Below are 18,699 nucleotides of genomic sequence, written 5' to 3'. Positions count from 1 at the left end.
TGATGTACTGATAATATCAGCATCTTAGCTGATTCTGATATTTAATTTGAAAGCTGATATTGGCTGATACCCATGATGTACCAATAATATCAGCTTGTTAGCTGATTCTGTTATTTCACTTGGAAGCCGATATCGGCCAATACCAAGAATTTGCCAATATTATCAGCATGTTGGCCAATTCCAATATTTCATTTGAAAGCCGATATCGGCTAATACGGATGGCATGCCGATATTATCAGCTTGTTGGCTGATTCAGTTACTTCATTTTAAAGCCGATATCGCCCGATACTGATGATGTACCAATAATATCAGCTTTTTGGCTGATTCCGTTTTTTTTTTCATTTTACAGCTGTTATCGGCCAATACCAAGGCATGCCGACATTATCAGCGTGTTGGCCACTTCCAATATGTAATTTGAAAGCCAATATCGGCCGATACTGATGATACACTGATAATATCAGCATGTTGGCCAATTCTAATATTTCATTTTAAAGCAGATATTGCTCGACACTGATAATGTACGGTTAATATCAGCTTTTTGGCTGATTCCGTTTATTCATTTTATAGCCAATATCGACTGATACCTAGGCTTGTCGATATTATCAGCGTATTGGCCGCTTCCGATAGTTCATTTCAGAGCCGATATCGGCTGATAGCCATGACGTGCCGATATTATCATGCATCCCTACTTGATTATTAACATTTGTTGCTAATTTTCACAAGACTTTTAGAGACATAAAAGCACCTTCTTTAAACAAAGGAGTTTTCAGCTATGAATCCCTTAACGTCTCCAAGAAGGTTCAGAATGAGGACAGAGGAGTTTATGGGTTACAGTTGGTGCAGGACCTTTGGTGCCCGAGGCAAGCCCTCTCCCAAAATATATATATAATTCTAATTTAAATTTTAATGTTCTCTTACATGAACACATTCTACATACACTCCACTTTGTCACACCCATTAATGCTCAAGCATGTTCTGACTGTGAAGATGTTAAAGTGAACTGCAATGCCAGGACCAGAGGTGGTGCCCTAATGGCCCATGGGCAATAGAAATAATATTCTTCACCACAATAGAAATAAATTGACACTAACAATGTTTTGTGACAATTGTCACAATGTCACAGGTTTTTTTTTTTTTGGGATCCCAAGATCCCAGAGTGCATAAACGAGCATCAAAACAGAGCTGGTTTATTTTTTTAAAGAAAAGAAAGAAATGCTCTTGCATACACCTGACCTGTGTAGGGCTGCTGTGACTGGAATTGCCTCTTGTTAAAGATGGTTGAGGACAGTAAACACTGAAAGGTTGAACATAAGTGATTCATTTATTATATATACTGATAAATATTATTCATATTTGTTTTTTAAGGGTCTGTGACCTCCTGTCATTTTGCAAAAGTAGCCCCCAGGCAAAAAGAGAATGTACACAGCCTACATCCATATTTGAAGAAAATGGTTTCAGGGTAAAATCTATGTTGGCTTTTTTTTTTTTTTTTTTTTTTTGGAGGGAAAAATGTAAATTCTTTATGAAAGTGGCACTCACAAGAATCATGTTACATAAGTTGTGGAAGGTTGTAGACAGTGGTGAATCTTCCTATAGAAGATTATCCAAAAATCTAATGCTCACAGTCAATCTAGTCCATCTAGTTCAGGAACTTTTTGGATTGTGGGCCATACACAGAAAAATATGATTAGTCACGGCCCAGACAATAGTTACTGCATATCATTTCAACCAGTTACACAGCAAGAAAATCAGTTTTTCTAGAACCCCCCCCAGAAAGGCCGATTTGCCATTTGCCAAGACCAACCCTGCAGACAATCCATGCACATGTACTAAAAATGGAACAAGAACAGCTTTTACTTTACTTTTGGGTATGCCTTGGATAGACATTTTAGTTGAATTTACAGGGCATTAAAGCAGTAAATAGTTTAACGTTTGTCATTAATCCATCTTTTCAGGTCCACCACCATGTATGCTTAGGTAAATGTTTTAATTGACTAGTAATCAATCATTGTAGGTGGAGTAGCGGTATCTACTGTTCAAATTAAGAAGTGCAATGGCAGGGCTTGCTAGTTCTTCAAGATGACATCAACATCACATTTAACAAGGCTGTGCAATGTACAGTGCAGTTCATTAGAAATGTGTTCAAGCCATACTTTGGTTTCTTTTTTTACAAATTCACAATGGGCCATTTAAAAATGGGCAACTGGCCGCAGTTGGCCCACGGGCCGTTATTTGGCCATCCCTGATCTAGTTCATCAGTGAGAGACCAATTTTCGTAGTGGCCCAATAGTGGTACTACAGTTTCTGGGGTCCCTCATGTGATGCCATTAGGTCCAAAAAATACTTTATCCCATGGACTTAAACTGGGAGAGTGATCAGTGGATACATTCTCTGGAACTTCACAACCCCTGCAAAATGATTTGTTCCACTATAAAAAATTCACTCAATTTGGTACAATAACATTTGGAAAGTCTAAAAGAACCGCAAGATGAACTTATTTTATCCTCATTTAAGCTAGCAGAGAGCTAGACTGGAAGTCAAGCTGCTCGGCTGTGATCAGCGGCCATAAGTCTCCAGCGCACCTACTCAGTGGGCCCAGTGATACAGAAGAAGCGCAGATTATCTGGGTAATTTCATACTGTGGAAATAGAGCTTTTTTCACCTCATGCGCCACTGAGCAACTTTCATAGGAATGAATGGGGGGCCTGCTGCCAATGCCATATCCAGGTCTCTTAATACATCCATGGTGAGTGAACTTCACAGTCAAAACATGCCAGAGCATTTATGGTATAGTGGAGTGGAGTGTTGGAGATCATTAGAGTAAGAGAAAATAAAATAAAACTGCAGTACACAAAAAAGAAAGAAGAAGAAGACACAAGTTGCGAGATTTGTTTATTATTTTGCCTATTACTGTTAATTTTATGAATAGTACATTAATTTATTTATTGATTTTAATACCTAAAAAACCCCATAGATTTGAAATAATAACGGAAAACCCTTTTCAGTGTGCATTTTATTTTGAAGGTCATGACCGGAAGTTTCCTGTGTGGTAGCTGCTAGCTTACCGCCTCAGTGTAGAGTAGAAAACGGACTGTCGCTGGAGAGCAAAGAAGAGGAGAGAGGTGAAAAAAGCAGTGAAATGGTGTAAAAGCTGAGCAAGTCCAACCCGAGTCAGGGGACAAACGAGGAGGGACGACGCAGGAGGATTATTGTTCTTTGTCTAATTATTATTAAAGTCAGTAAACTCCCGCTTTTTGATGCTGTCCTCACGGAGGTTTGAGCCAATAACGGACTTATTGGTCGGCTGAACCATGCAGAGGCTGCTGCTCCTGAGTTTGGTGTTGAGTTTTCAAACTGGTAAGACTGCATTTCTCTCTTTTCTAGCGCATAATTCACGGCGGATAATGTCTAAATGTAATGCTGTGTGAAACTACAGGGGCTTTGACACGGACAGAGCCCTCCGTTGGCATTCCTTCAGAAGTATGCGCGTGTCGGGGGGAGAAAAAGAGAAAGGCATATAACATGATTTCATAGCATTCCCTTATGAACCGCAGCAATGGATCACCTTAGGCGTGTGTGTGCGCGTGTGCGTGCACGTGCAGCTACGTGTGAGCGCGCGCGCGTGTGACTGCGTGTCCGCACCGCAGCAATGGATCACCACACTTTTTTTTTCTTTTTCTTTTTTTTTTTAAATGCTCATTGTCGCGCGCTTCTGTACGAGTACATGGCTGCGCGCGTGCGTGCAGTCCAACTTGAACATGACTGGTGCATGCGCGCCCACCGGCCTTAATGACCTTTTGCATATGACAAACCCTCGGTGCCGTTATTCAGACGGGCCGTGGTGAGGCGCTGAGGACGTGACGGGAATGACAGTGATTGACCAGCGCTGCTCTACATGCCAGCAGCACTTCCACGCTGCTATCGCATCTGAATGGCTTGTCAGTCAATGAGAGCACTGCCACCAGCCCCTGTGGCGATCCTGTAGTGAAAGACAGCTTATATAGCTCCTCTCCCCCCTGTCTCCCCCCTCACACACACACACACCCTCCTGTCCTTGTGTCCTACCTGTGTGCTTGACACAGCGCCCATTTTCACCCTCTCTGTGCATCTCAACAGCACAATGAGGCGTGTGCAGCATCAGCAGCAGCAGCAGCAGCAGCAGCGCCTGTGCATCTGCTCCCCCTCCATACCTGTGGGGTGCCAGGTAGGCTATTGGCTTATGATAATCACAGCCGAGTTGCTGGGAGACAGGAGGCTGAAGGAGGAGGAGGAGGAGGAGGAGGAGAGGATGCTTGTAATTTCTATAAGCTACCTGTTTGATCGTAGCATATCTGTGTGTCGTCGTGGCCACGCAGTTACAGCAAACCTCCCTTTTTTCCCCCTCCTATTGTCTACCTTGGCTGACTGGGAGCGTGCACGGCTGGCCGCTGCTGGCCAGCCAGTCAACCACTTCATCATAGGTAGGGGGCGTGTTCGGGGAAGGGAAGGTATGGAAAGGGATGATGTCACCGTGTCTGCCAGGCTTTGTATCCCTCAGCCACGGCTTGCCACGCACAGCATCCACCCATAGTGTGTTGTTGAGGGTTCACACACGCACATCACAGTCTACATACAGTAAGAAGCAGGATCCTTTTCGTCGACAGATCAGGCGCTCCATGGATCGACATATGACACAATCGTCACAACACACAAACACACAGACCCCCCCCCCCTCCCCGGGTCTCTCCATCGAGACCCCTTGCCACTGTCACATGCTGTTGCCCTGTTTGTCCACTCATAAACCGTTCAGTCCACATGACTAGCTCAGTAACACTTTCAGATGTGCACACACACACACACACAGCCTATTTACATGTGTGAAGCCATGTGTCCTATTGTCTGCTGTTGCACTGTTACAACTGTATAATCCATTATTACTCCACGTTGGGCTCTCAAACACAAAGACATTTGCTCTCAGAGGCTTTCCCGAAGACAAGATTAGCAGGCTGCAAATGGGGCTGCATTTTGTTCAGTAAGATTTAAAATGGTGTAAGGTCTCAAATGTTGCAATGTGGTTTTTGCATTTGGGCTGGAAAACAGAAGAGGAGTAAACATTATCCAGAGAGAGCTATCGCCTCAAAAGAGATAGGTTTGGGAGCACCCTGACTCGTATCTCTTCATTAGACAAGTAAAACAGTATTTCACGGCCTGCAATTTGCGCACATGTAATTGCCTACTAGTGCTAATGATTGGATGGTTATTAGTCGAGCAGCTAATTAAAGCTTTAGCAAATCAGAATGTTTTTTAGGTTATTTAGATCCAGTATCTCTACTAGCAACACCACTGGAGTGATTTAGTATCCCAGGCTTATACCAACCTGGTAATAAGTCCCAAGCAAGCGGCACCATTAATGCAGCTGTTAAATGTTACTGCATAATCAATCATTGCAAACACACGCCTTTAACTTCCTAATGAGCAGGAGAGCCTTGAGGTTGGACTTGCAGCAGTGCACCTTCAGCCCGGACGCTCAGCTCAAGTGCTGACTCGGACAAAGGCTCCGGCGCAGGTGTACCATTTGTCAGCCTCTGTCCTTTTGTGCGGACGGAGGCCACGAGCTGCTGCCCGTACTGTGCGCTCAGACCCTGAATCACACAGCTGTGAATCATAGACCTCAGACGGATTCCTGTGTTGGTGCTCAGCAGAGAAAATATTCAGATATTGGAGGAGTCAGACACATTCGGGGGGATTTTACACCCTGAAAAAAGAAAGGTTGCTCAAGGGTTGTTTGATCAGCAAAGTTGTGCTGCTACTACTATATGTGCAATGTTAATGACTCAAAGTGGGCTGTAATAGCTCAAATAACAATGAAGAATTAGGAAAGCCTCATAAAGAATCCAGCGCGATGCTAAAACACTCTGTTAAAAGTTCTGATTTACAACATTTCATGCATTCTTGCCAGTAATTCTCTGTGACACTTTCATCTAAATAATTTCCAGTTTTTTCCGCTCTCTACATCTGATTCATATACGGCGACTCTAGATTCTGCTTTTCCATTTGCTGGGCAAACAAATCCTCTATCACACAGCAAGTGACGTGTTTTATGTTTTCACAGTAAATAAAAGAACTGAGTAGTTAGCTCGAGTTTATGCAGATCTGGGGAAATTCAAGCGCTAATGTTGGTTACAAAAGGATGGAATAACCCCTTGAAACTGCACTTTGGACAACTCTTTTTTTTGCCCAGATAATATGAGAGATTTAACATGAGCAGTAGTAGCTACTGGGGCTGATGAAGAAAAAAGTGCCACCTACAAAAAGTCAAACTTGTCAAAATCCTCCAATAAGGATTATCACTCATAGAACTATTTATAGCTCTATGAACCTTTCTGAAAGGCCAACGAACCATTCTGTGGTGCCATACTGAACGTTTTCCGACTCAGACACAAAAAGTGCCACTTGCAGAGGGTCAAACTTGTCAAGATCCTCCAATGAGGATCTTGTGGATTATCACTCGGGCTGTAGAACTATTTATAGCTCTACAAACCTTTCTGAAACCTCTCTGAAAGGCCAACGAACCATTCTGCTATACTGAACTCTTTCCAACTCAGATACGGAGCGACACACATGGCGAGGCAGAAGTCTGTTTTTAATTCTGATCCCAGCTAGTGAGATGTGGCTCCGGAGCATCCTACCGTTAATATGCGAATTCGGGTCATGGTTTTTTTTCACAGCATCTGAATGAAGCCTATTTACCGAAAAGCATCTCTAATTGACATCAGCCACTGAAAGCAATCACTGAACCAGTAGAACAGCTCAATCTGGGAATGGAGCCCGTAATGTTATAATGTACATCCACGCCTGTTGTTCCCCATTCAATCAACAAATTCTTGGCATTTCTGTCCCGGCGGGTGTTTGTCAATGTGTGACATGGTGATTGCTTCTCTCAGTTGATATGTTTGTTTAGGGCATTCCTCTGGACACGAGTGTCTTATAATGCTCTTTGAAGGGGCACTGGGAGAGAAAGCAGCAGCATGCATGCCTGCTTTCACACGATAGAGTAAAAACCTAATGGGGGTGTTAAAGAATTTAGTCGGATAATTCATTATCAAACTTGTGGTCAGAGAAAAATTTAATCAAAAAGTGTCGACATTTCCTCTGAGCACCCTCAGCAGCTACATGAACGTTCCTCAAGTGAAGCCCCAGGATTTAAAGGCCCCATAATCTGATTGTGTTTGACAGGCCGGGGGCATCCAAGTTATAAAAAGACGAAGGGAGAAAAAAAACATCCCCTTAAAAATGTTTCTTTATGCAGAGTCCCCCGAGCAAGAGAGGAACACTTCATCACATCTGACTGAATCTATTGGCCTTGTTTTCCCAAACTGCACGGCCACATTCTGCAGCGAGGACCAATTTGGGGTGATGGAGAGGGGGAGGGGGTGGGGTTACAGAAAAAGTTGTTTTGGGGGAGAAGGAGGGGGACAAAGAGGGGTAGTCTTGCAGGCAGGTGGGTGAAGCTTGATGGAGAGTGATTAGACTTTTTTTTTTGTTTGTTTTAAAGGTGGTGAGGTGGAGGCAGAGGTGGGAGGGGGGAAGTATTGTAGTGTTCGAGGAGTGGTGTGCTGGATGAAAAGAAAAGCGAGCCGGGAGAGAGGAGAGAGGGACGAGGACGGAGGAGGAGGAGTGGTCGGGAGGCCAGCGGCGGAGAGAAAGGGACTATTACTCAGGCCTGACTGCTCCCTCAGTGGGGACAGTGAAGCCGCTCATTCAGACAGAATATGGTCGAGGCCGGTTCAAAGGCTACATTTGCGCTGGAATCTGGAGTGATTGAACCCACATCTGAGGTGCCAGCGGAGCTCTTCCCCTGCCCCGTCCCTGCTGAGGTTAATTGGCATTAATCGGTGTTGCTGTTAACTTTCTTTTTCACTTCTTTGGCGTCCTCCTTCAACACGAGCCTTTTTCTGCTTACCAAAGTTCATTCTTTCTCTTTCTGTCCCCTCCTGGACTTCTTTTTTTTTTTTTTTTTCAATCTGACTCTTTTTTCTCCTCCTCCTCCTCCTCCCCCCCACCATTACTTCTCCCTCTCTTTCCATCTACCCCTTTCTCTCTCTTGCTCTCTAATAAGTTCCAGATGTGGTTCTTGCATTCCACTGGTCGGTGGAGAGAGAAAGAGAGGAGGGGAGGGGGTGGTATGAGTGGGGTGGGGGGTGGTGGGGTGGGGGAGGGGACAGGAGGAGAGGCACATGAATTAAAACAGGGAGCGCATGATGAGGAAGAGAAGCCCATGTACTGTAACACACACGAACGTGCACTGGAAAACATGCGCACACAAGCAAAGGGGGAAAGAATGGATGCATCTGTGTGTGTGTGTGTGTGTGTGTGTGTGTGTGTGTGTGTTAAAGGGGCTGGGGGAGGGGGGATGTCGGTCCTGTAACCTCAAAAGTTTTGGGACATTCTCCTCCTCCTCCTTATCCCCCCCTTCTCCTCCTCACCCCCTCCCTCCGCAGGAATGTGGCTGACGCTGATGATGTCACTTCATTTCTCAGCTCTCCCAGTTTCTGCTCCTCTACAGGGACAGGGCCGAGAGAGGGAGAGAGGCAGAGAGATTCAGCTTGCTCCATCCATCTTCCCTTTACGATAACAACATTAGGGTCAGCCGTCCAACTAAATCGGTTACCACGGTACGGCGACGCTCGCCGTCCCCTCGTCATGTAATATAACAGCCTGCAGGCTAAATTGTTGCCGACTACAAATAATGAGTGAGCCATCTCTTAGTAGTAATAATCATCAGTGGTTTTGAAGTCCACTCATTAAAACCATTTTGTGCAGATGCATTATTTTGTCAAAGAAAGCCACTGCCAACCTACACCCTCGAGATGAAGCTAACTTTAACTCAGTGTAGCCATGTTTTTAGTTTCAGAGTAGGCTCGAGTTTACAGTTTGTCATGTCAAGATGATGGAAGATACTTAACATAGCTGAGTGTATGTGGACTATGGATATTAAAGCTACAGGGTTTTTTTTTACACTTGTTTTACTATGTCCAGACAGTAGTACATGAGGACAGATAGCCTATGAAAAAATTATGTCCTCCTCCTTGTACTGCTTCTAATAGCTTTTGTTAGAAACTTCTCCAGCTGTTCCAAAACAACCAATCAGAGCCAAGGAGTCTTTAAGGGGCCGTACGCATGCTGCGTTTTTTTGCGCCCTCAAATCCATAGTTATCAATGTAGATGCGTGACAGGTCCGCTCAAACGCCAGAGCGACACAGTCATGGCGAGCATGTGTTCTCAAGCATCTGTTTTTCAGGGCGCAACGCTGCGCCCCGAGATGTACTGAATTCAACTTTTGGAACACATCAGCGCGCAGCTGACAGATATCTTTCCCGTCATCTGTGAATATCAGTCTGTAATGAATATGGAGAAGTTGATCATTTTAGTACAGGGTTACTCACAGCTTTACATCTGTCCCACTGACAATAGGTCTACACAAACATTCTCATTTTACAGCCAAACAGTACACTAAAATGTGTAAATGTTTCTGAAAACATGAGAGTTAATGAAAATGTTTGCTCCATCTGGTTGGCAGTGCTTCGCTTTTACGGGGCTGTTTCAACATGACAGCTTGGTCACAAACTTTCTCACTTTTCAGCTGAACAGTACACTAAGATATGTATCTGAAAAAGTGAGGCAAGTAATAGGCAATGCAGTAACAGAGCCTTGATTCATATTTGATCAGCACTGCCTAGTTTGACAGTTTCACCGCAGTTCACCAGCAGTGACTGGTTTCTGGCCTCCTGTCATTTTGGCCCCCCTGACAAAGCAAGTTGAATATCCCTACACTACAGGAAGGAGGAGGAACATTTTTTTATTAGACTAACTATCTAAATTACTTCTGTCTGGATATAGTGAAAATGTCAGCAAGTATGACACAACTTCTTTTTATAAAAGTTACCAACTACAGCTTTAATATGCTGCTGTAACAGGCTCCACTCTCCTAGTTTCAGGCTTTCAGCAAGATTTTGGAACCTGGCTGCAGGGATTTGCTCCCATTCAGACAGAAGAGCATTAGTGAGGTCCAACACTGGGGATTGGGTGATAAGGACTGGCTTGCAGTCGGCGTTCCAAGTCATCCCACAGCCATATGATGGGGTGCAGGCCAGTCAAATTCTAATGCACCAAACTGGGAAAGCCATTTCTTTCTGGTGCTGGCGTTGTGCACAGGGGCATTGTCATGTTGAAATAGGAAATGGCCAAACACAAAGTGTTGCAACAAAGCTGGAAGAACACTACTGTCAAAAATATCACTATATGAAATTTCTCTTAATTGGAATTAAGGGAAGTAATCCAAACAAGCCAGTGGCACCCCAAGGAATTTTTCATAGGGGTGGCCAGATGGGGACACCAAGAATTTTGGGGTGGCACACTAAAACCAAAAGCCAAAGCTGAATGATTTGTGTTCTTATTTTACAGTTAATGTTACCAATAATTTGATGTGTATTGACTATTACCGCTACAGCTCCACAAAAATCCAATTTTAATGTGTTATGTGTTAGGTACGTAATTTATTATTCTTCAAATAGGCTGGTTGTCCTTTTCCTTAAATACACTAATATATAGCTTTATTTTGAAGGAGTACATTTATTGTAGGGAACAAAACTTTTCCCGGGAACAAGCCTTTTCTAGTTGAGAGACCAGTGGGTAGCCATAGAGTGCATTTTATGCAGATATCTGGAGGTGAGAGTTCAAAAGACCCCTTTGAAAATGGCCATGCCAGTTGTTCCCTTGCCAAAATTTAGCCTCAGGTTGGAGAGTTATTTAGTTCCCCTTCCCATGCTAGCATGACATAGTTGATACCAATGGACGCCGTAGATTGTCTAGTTTCAGAATATACCATTATCTTCATGCTAACTTAAAAAATGAGCGCTATAGCCTCTTAATAAACATCAATGTCAGCCTTCAAATACTCTTGCTAACGTGGTCCAGTAATTGCATCAGGGTAGCCATAGCCCCTCTAGCTCTCTTGGGGGCTCCACTGACAACAGCACCAGACCAAGTTCATGGATTTATGTGGTCATATAAAGTAGGCCATATGACGATAGGGTATATTAAGTTGAAAAAGTAAAAATCATTGCTTTTCTATTCTATTTGTTTTAGGAGAGTATGCTCCTGATGCATTTTTCTTGTACGAACCACAGGCTTTAAAGGTCTACACTGCTCAACCCAGATTTATCATCACCATGTTCAGTTTGCTTTCCAGTTTTTAAGTGTGTTTGCTATCAACAAAGAAGCCTCCCCTTTGAAGCGACAGTATGCACTGGTAGCGATATTGGCGAGGGGCTCTGTATGAATATTACTTCGCTCTAGGAGGTCAAGGCCCCGGGCTTTTATTGGATGGTTTGTGACAGATGACATTGCAAGAAGCTACAGTACATACCAATAAAATTAGATTACACTGGATTGAATTAAAGCAGACCTTGGAGGAGGTGATTTATCGATGGGACGCTGCTTGTAAAACAGTCCTGCTGGATGCCATTACCGTGCCGTACTGTAACGCAAGGTGGACCAGCAGACCATCTGAGAGCTGTCACAGCTGATGGTGCGGATGTTTACACGCCACATCACGTGGCATTTGGAGGCAGAGTGGCTTTAGGAATGGGTCGCTGCCCAAAATCAATGGGGGACTACTGCCTTGAATTATTGATTCATTATGATATTGATTGAGCCAGCTGAATTCTGTGGCGACCCCTGAGCTACAAGCTGCACAGCACACTACTGCAGAGAAGCAGCTTGATATGTATGTATCCCCTTGTTCAAGCTTATCCAGAGGACAGCTATTGTTAGTTCTGGTCACCCTTGGTTACAGCGGAGTATTCTTTGTCAGCCACTCGGCATGTTGGCCGCACAAAGGCTCGTGGATTACCAGCGACGCGCCGGCTTTCCAGCGCTTGAGCATATTCATGTGCCCGTAATGTGTCAGATGCCTCGTCCATGAATTATCATATTACCCACCACTGATCCTGGGGTTGCCATGGCCACTGTGTCTGTCATTGTGTCAGTGGTCCTCACTGGCTGTAGCTATGGTAACAATGTCTGTAACAGAGGTTTGGTACAAATAAAGCTCTTCAGATGTGAGATGCGTGTATGAGAGGAGCCTCGAAGAATGGAAGGGTGGCACACAAATACACACACACATTCATAGAAAACGAGTGTGCACACCTTGACAGGAGTGCATACACTCTCATGCACACAGTAGTATCAAAATGGACAGACAAAGCGCTGGAATAATTTCCCTCCCGCCATTTCCAAATAAACCTGTTTCCACAGCAACCATTTTGATAGTAATGGAGAGAAGGAATGAGAGGGAGGAGTGATAGAGGGAAAGAGAAGCAGATCATGCTTAAAGGTGGAAAGGTAGCCCAAGAAGGGAATAAGGTGGTAGGCGGAGGGAAGAAGGAGGAGTGATCATTTCTAAGTAGATGCCCGCCAGACAAAAGGAAGTGAATAGGGAATGAGAAGGGGGCAAGGCCACAAAAGAGATGAAGAAAGAGTGAGGTCGCCGACTGCTAGTAAGGGGGAGGACGGCAAGGTAAGGTGACAGAGGAAGGGAGCGAGCAGGCAGACAATGCGGCAAACAAAGAAAGGAGTCTGTGTCTTTTCTCTCTCTGGATCTTTCTCCGCTCTGCCCCTGATCTTCCCTTCGCTCCGTCCCCACCTCCAGGAGTCACCTTTGTGTTTGAGTGACACGGTGTCAGTGGGCTCAGTGGGTCGCCTCCTTTCACTCTCCCTGCTCCTCTCCATCTATGCCTCTCGCTTGTTCCTATAGCACCATCACCATGGTTACGGGTTATTATGTCCGTCCTGCCAGGCAGCCATGTTGTTGAGAGGAGGCAGGCACAGGTGGTAGAGTTCCCACAGCCAGATAAATAGAGGGAGAAACTGCATACACTGATGCGCTACATGTAGCCTGTGTGTAGTTTAGAGCTGAAATGATTGGTCAGTTTATTGATTAGTTGACTGACAATACATTGATTGGTTTTTAATTCAATAAATTAATATTTGTTTAAAGCCTTTGTCAAGCAGTGTCTCAGAGGGTTTGGTGCTTTTGTTTAGAGTTAGGCGATATAGAGAATCTGATATCACCATATTTTTGACCAAATACCTCGATATTGATATTGCGATGGTATTTTCGGGTTGACCATTGGTTCTTCCGCAAAATATTTACACAATGAAATTTTTGATAAATAATCAACAGTAATGTGGAAATAATAACTAAGTGGTTAAATACAAATAGTTCAAAATAAGTTCTGAAAATTACATCACTTTTCTGTAATGCAGTCTTTAAATGTATATGTCATTTTCTACCACTATGGTGTCTCAATCAAAACAATAACAAAAGATGGATCAATGCCATCACTGCAGTCTGTTTCTCCCAGTTTGGAATTCTAGAGGATTTCACTGGGAGCCGAATTATTCACTGAGGTTTCTTCCTCTCAGAAACAAACAAATCAGGTGTAAACTAGTAAAAACACTGAATAAAGCAGTTTCCCTTTAAAAATCAGTGTTTCTTTAATGCTGTTCAGCTTGTTGCAGAAGGGCTGCCAGCAGAGCACCTGCTTATATGTGCTCACCTTTTTTCTCTTCTAACTTAAGATCCCAACATTCAGGAGGTTTTTACCAGAAGCCGAATTACTAGCTAAGGTCTTTTCCTTTCCAAAACAAATGAACCAGGCGATTTAAGCTGGTAAAACACTGAATAAAGCAGTTGCATATTAAAAATGTGTGTTTCTCAAATGCTGTTCAGTTCACTGCAGAGGGGTTGCCACCCCAGCACCTGCTAATGTGTGCTCACCTTTTTTCTCTGATAACTTAAGATCCAGACATTCATGAGGTTTTTACCAGGAGCTAAATTATTGGCTGCGGTCTCTTCCTTTTCAAAACAAAAGGACCAGGTGATTTAAACCAGCAAAAACACTGAATAAAGCAGTGTCATATCAAAAATGTGTGATTTTCTAATGCTGTTTGGTACGGCAGGAGCAGGTGCGAGGCTTCAGCTAAGGTTTGCTGAGCTTGTTTCTCTGATAACGTATCCAGATGTTTGATGACTAAAATTCTTCATCCAGTTAAAAAAAATGCTAAAAACAACCAAGACCTAAAAAGTGTATTGTAAAATGTGGCTTAAAAACAGATAAAGAGTTAATTTACGGCAGCGTCTGACAAACAACCACAACCCAGATGCATGCGCAAAGGGAATATGACACCAGTGACAGGCAATGGAGACAGAATGACATGGGCCGTTTCCTTGATTGAAATTACAGATTTCTCTGCGTTTAAACATTATTTAAAACATTCAAGATAATATGACCGCACAGCTCAACAAAATATTTAATACTGATCTAGGTGTTGACATTTTAATATAGAAAAGTTACATATTATATCTTCAAAACCAGGAAAAGACAACACTTATGATATTACAATAGTCAAAAAATATAAGATGATATCTAGTCTCATATCACTATAGTGATATGATATAGATATGTATATTGCCCAGCCCTATTTTATATCATAGCACACTGAATATTTGGGCTTTTGATTGTTGGTTGGACATAACAAGCAATTTAGAGATGTCACAGGTTTTTCGAGATATTTTGTTGCCTGGAGATAAATCAATAATGAAAATAAACATTACTTACATACATGTCCACATAAGTTATATATGGTACCTACGCCATGCATACATTCATAAAAACATATGTAGGCTACATGCTTAAATAGTGCATGCATACAGTTACAGTGCAGAGTAAGATAAGCTAAGCCCTGATCCCCAGAGGGGAAATTATGTTGTTAGAGCAGTACAAAGATAGAAATAGTACAGGTACATAGAGAAAGGTAAAAATAAATATATAAGGAGTAGTATATACAATAAGAATAGAACAGAAATATAAACTATAAAAAAGCTGTTAGACTGAAAATTACAATGCAAGCACAGCACAAACACTACCCACAACCAAAACTGTATTTGAACTGTCAGTGCAATACTGTCTAAAACAAAAGTGACAGTGGTGTTTTGAGCAGTAAAGTGTAGTGTATGTAAAGTAATATGATACTGGCAACTGTAACAGTGCACATATGGGATATACAAGAAAAACAATGTAAGATGTATTGTATACTGTGTAATAATGCTAGTGCTGTACTGCTTTAAATCCTCATATCTCTGGGTCAGCTTTTTAAGAGGAAAAACAAACATTTGTCTTTTAAAGTTTTGTGAATTAAAAGGAACTTTAAAAGAGAGAGAACTCCAGAGAGAAGTCCCAGTGCTCTCATGCACACACTGACAGATGTGCAGATCTCTCAGTGCACTGACAGACTGATGGACTGACACCTGGATATATGGACAGTCACACAGAGACATAAGGGAGGGCCAAGTCGGTGCCGCATGACTCCTATGGCTGCAACTTTGTCCCGAAACAATGATGTCATCCTCCTCCTCCATTACACTTCACAGCTCTGTGTCTGTGGACCTCGCCGTCTCTTTGTTCCCCCTATCCCTGCATCTCATTTTCAGGCAGCCCCTCCATAACGCCAACACATCGGCCACACGCAGCGGCGATATGGAATTAGACAGATAACAAAATCAATTTGGAGCGGATTGACTAACAGTGAAGAGAGTCAGGAGGGGGGGTGAGAGGGAGAAATAATGAGAGACCAGTGCGGCCGCCTGACTATTAATTGGATAGGTGGAGGGAGGATGAGGTCATTGAAAAATGTTTTTTCAGGAAAATGGGTGTACCGAGCACTGGGGAGGATTTCATCAGACACACAGATGCACATACGCGTGTGCGCTCACAGACACGCTCGTACAGAAAACTTTTTTTTTTGGGCAGTTACTTTACACGTCAGCTGTTGCTATGGTGACGCAAGTCTGTGATCCAGCCGGAGCGCGGGATTGGCTGGAGAGGAGCAAGGGAGAGGAAGGCAGGGGGACTTTGTCAGAGGGGTACAGAGGGGTACGGGGAGGGGGCCAGACACAAAGATAATTAGATCGATGCATAACAATCCATACAAATGCCATTTTATTTAATAGCGTCTTATTCAATAAGACTGAATGCCACCAGTGAACCTTTCCCAGAAGTCTCTCCACTGCATGGCATCACTTGCAGTCTCGTCTCCTGTCCCACAGAGAGTATTTAAAAGCTGTAAAGCAAGCTTTGACATTCACCACCTAACAGCGGGGTGTGTGGCAAATTAAGAAATGCAGGGCATATGAGCAGCACACTTACTAAAAATAGCTCCAAACATCTTTGCATGCATATACCCTTTCAGTAATTTTCAGCAACAAATTGACGGTTCATTACCTTGCTATTAAAACGCCATCGCATGGTGCGAGAGGTGCTCTCAGGCTAAATTGCTGCGGTGGTTCACACTATGGCGGCGTGTGGCCATGCTTTTGGTGAGTCACCCGGGCCAAGCTGTGCGTGCTCGCCTTTGGCTTTGTGTCTGCTTTGACAAGCCGAGGTTGGTGTCACAGTGTCTGCAGGGGCTGTTGTCCTAGGCCCCAGCTTAATCCTAATCCCTTTCCAAACTTTGACTAGGGCTGTACTTAATCCCAGACTAAACTGAGACCCACTCCCAACGGAGACGGAGATGCTCCGCTTGCTTGACGGTTTAGTCCGAGTCGTGGTGTAATCCATGTTCAGGAAACCGCCTGTATGTGTCGATTATATGTTTGGGGTTGTGGTTGTGTTTGTGTGTGTGTGTTGACAGGGAATGGTTAGCCCATGTGGTGGAGGTTAGGTCATCCGTGCTGCCTGTTTTTTGTTTGCGAGTCCATGTGCGTGTGGTCATGGTCGCGGCTCTGTGTGACCGTGGTCTTTGTGTGGACAGGGTGCTCGGAGTCTCCCGGTGGTATCTTGGGGATCAGTGACTCAAAGAAATCAGGACACACTCTAAATTTGTCACTGCAGCATAACCCACATAATGAAAGAATACAAGCTCCCTTGCATACTCTCTCCTGCCTTGCCTTCGCTCTGACTGCTCTCGGCGCGTAGATTTCCTTCTTTAAACACACAGAAACACACACAAGCACACACACTCATGTTGACAAGTGTTAAACGGGTAATATGGAAATCAGAAGGCGATGAGCACATGTTTAAATGAGTCAGTGTTTTCAGTCCTCAGCCTTTGCATGGGTGTTTTCTGCGCAGATTGTGTAGCCTCCACTCAGGAGTGTTGGGTTTGGATTATGTTTGTGGTTTACTGAGGCAGTTGAGGGAATACCTCCAGCTAGCATATCTGAGGTGGTGGAGGAAAGGATTTGCTTGCCCTCAGGCTACTGTCAAGGTTGCGGGGTAGTTTAAACCCAGCTAAACTCTCTTTACACCCATGTATATCTGAGAAAAGGCTTTTCATGCTTTTAAGGTGGTACAAATCCACACTGTACAGTCCAGCAATTAGCATTAGAAGGATGCGAGATTCATCAAATTAGTGCGCAAACAGGAAATTAAAGCAAAAATCTATACTCTTTAGAATCACCTTTTGTTTATCATGTTAGTTTTTCAAAGTATTTTAGCAATTATACATCCTCCACCTTAATTACCACTGCATCATTGTCATATGTCCTAGAGGGCTCTGAACATATCTGACGTTTACCAGAATTTATTTTTTTGTAGTCAGAGTAGTACTGGCCAATCACGTCTGAGTGGCATTTAAACAGCCCATTTGGAGAGATGGAACTTATTGGCCTTAATGCAATCTCATATTCCGAAAGGTATCGTCTGATGACCATTAATGCTGCGGTCACGTGGAATGTGGCAAAAAAACGGATATCATTTCAGTGGACGATAGCAGGGCAGTAGAAATAAGTGAGGTCACCAGAGAATACTGGCAATAGTAACGGTACATGGCATTGCCAGTCAAAATTAAATATTACAATGTCTTCTTGTCCCTCGCAACGTAATTTATAACTGTATGTTACCTATTTTCCTCACACAAGGAGAAAACATGGGTGATCTGAACAATTAGTGGACATTACAAGAAAATAACATAAAATAAGAGACATAAAATAATTGTATTTAATGTATTTTATTCCAGTCATTGCAACATATCGTCATGTTCATGTCGGCATGTTTTGCTTTAAATGTCCTGCCATTCCGTCAAACTCTTCGTTTTTCCTGTGCCATCCAGAAGGTGTCATTTGTCTACCTTCTACCGTCTGCCCGATTCCATGTGAACACAGTATGAGCTTTATATTAGCTTTTGTGCTTTTCATATACACATATATCATATCTGTTCATAGAGATTAGCTGAAATGACCAGCGCACGAAAGAGGCTCGGATCTTCTGAAATACTGGCTGTTGTTCATCAGAATAATAGCTGATGGGTTTCAAGATTGGGTTTCTCATAATCACAACCTGTAGAGAATTATCATCTTTGTGTGGTTCCTCTCAGATACATGGAGCACTTTAGCATCTTTCGGCTATTTACTTTGGTTTTCACAGCCTGCAACTTGTTTTCAGCAAACTTCCTACCAATTAAGAAATGGCAGGACGACAAAGTTAGCAGCTACCTGATGAGCATTCAACAGCTATAGAGCCAGATTTCCCTTTATTTGTTAGGTGGACAGAAAAATAACTCAAAATCAATGCTATTATTACTTTGTACTTCAGATGATATAACAGTGCTGTGTTTACGTCTTGTTTCCGCTGCCCGAGTCCTAAAAAAATAAAAAGT

General features: G+C 43.3%; 1 protein-coding gene across 3 annotated transcripts in view; it reads left to right on the top strand.

Annotated features, from left to right (window-relative positions):
• Nucleotides 1–3,068: 3,068 nt before the first annotated feature.
• kirrel1a (kirre like nephrin family adhesion molecule 1a) overlaps nucleotides 3,069–18,699 on the top strand; it is a 47,861-nt gene continuing 32,230 nt past the window's right edge. For all 3 annotated transcript variants that reach the window (XM_049568063.1, XM_049568064.1, XM_049568062.1), the window contains exon 1: nucleotides 3,069–3,357. In XM_049568063.1, the coding sequence (XP_049424020.1) occupies nucleotides 3,312–3,357 (46 nt within the window). In that variant the 5' untranslated portion in view covers nucleotides 3,069–3,311. The remainder of the gene's footprint in view (nucleotides 3,358–18,699) is intronic.

This window comes from Epinephelus fuscoguttatus, linkage group LG23 (assembly GCF_011397635.1).
Source record: "Epinephelus fuscoguttatus linkage group LG23, E.fuscoguttatus.final_Chr_v1".
In the NCBI taxonomy this organism is placed as follows: domain Eukaryota; kingdom Metazoa; phylum Chordata; class Actinopteri; order Perciformes; family Serranidae; genus Epinephelus; species Epinephelus fuscoguttatus.
This window is presented reverse-complemented; position numbering and strand designations above follow the sequence as displayed.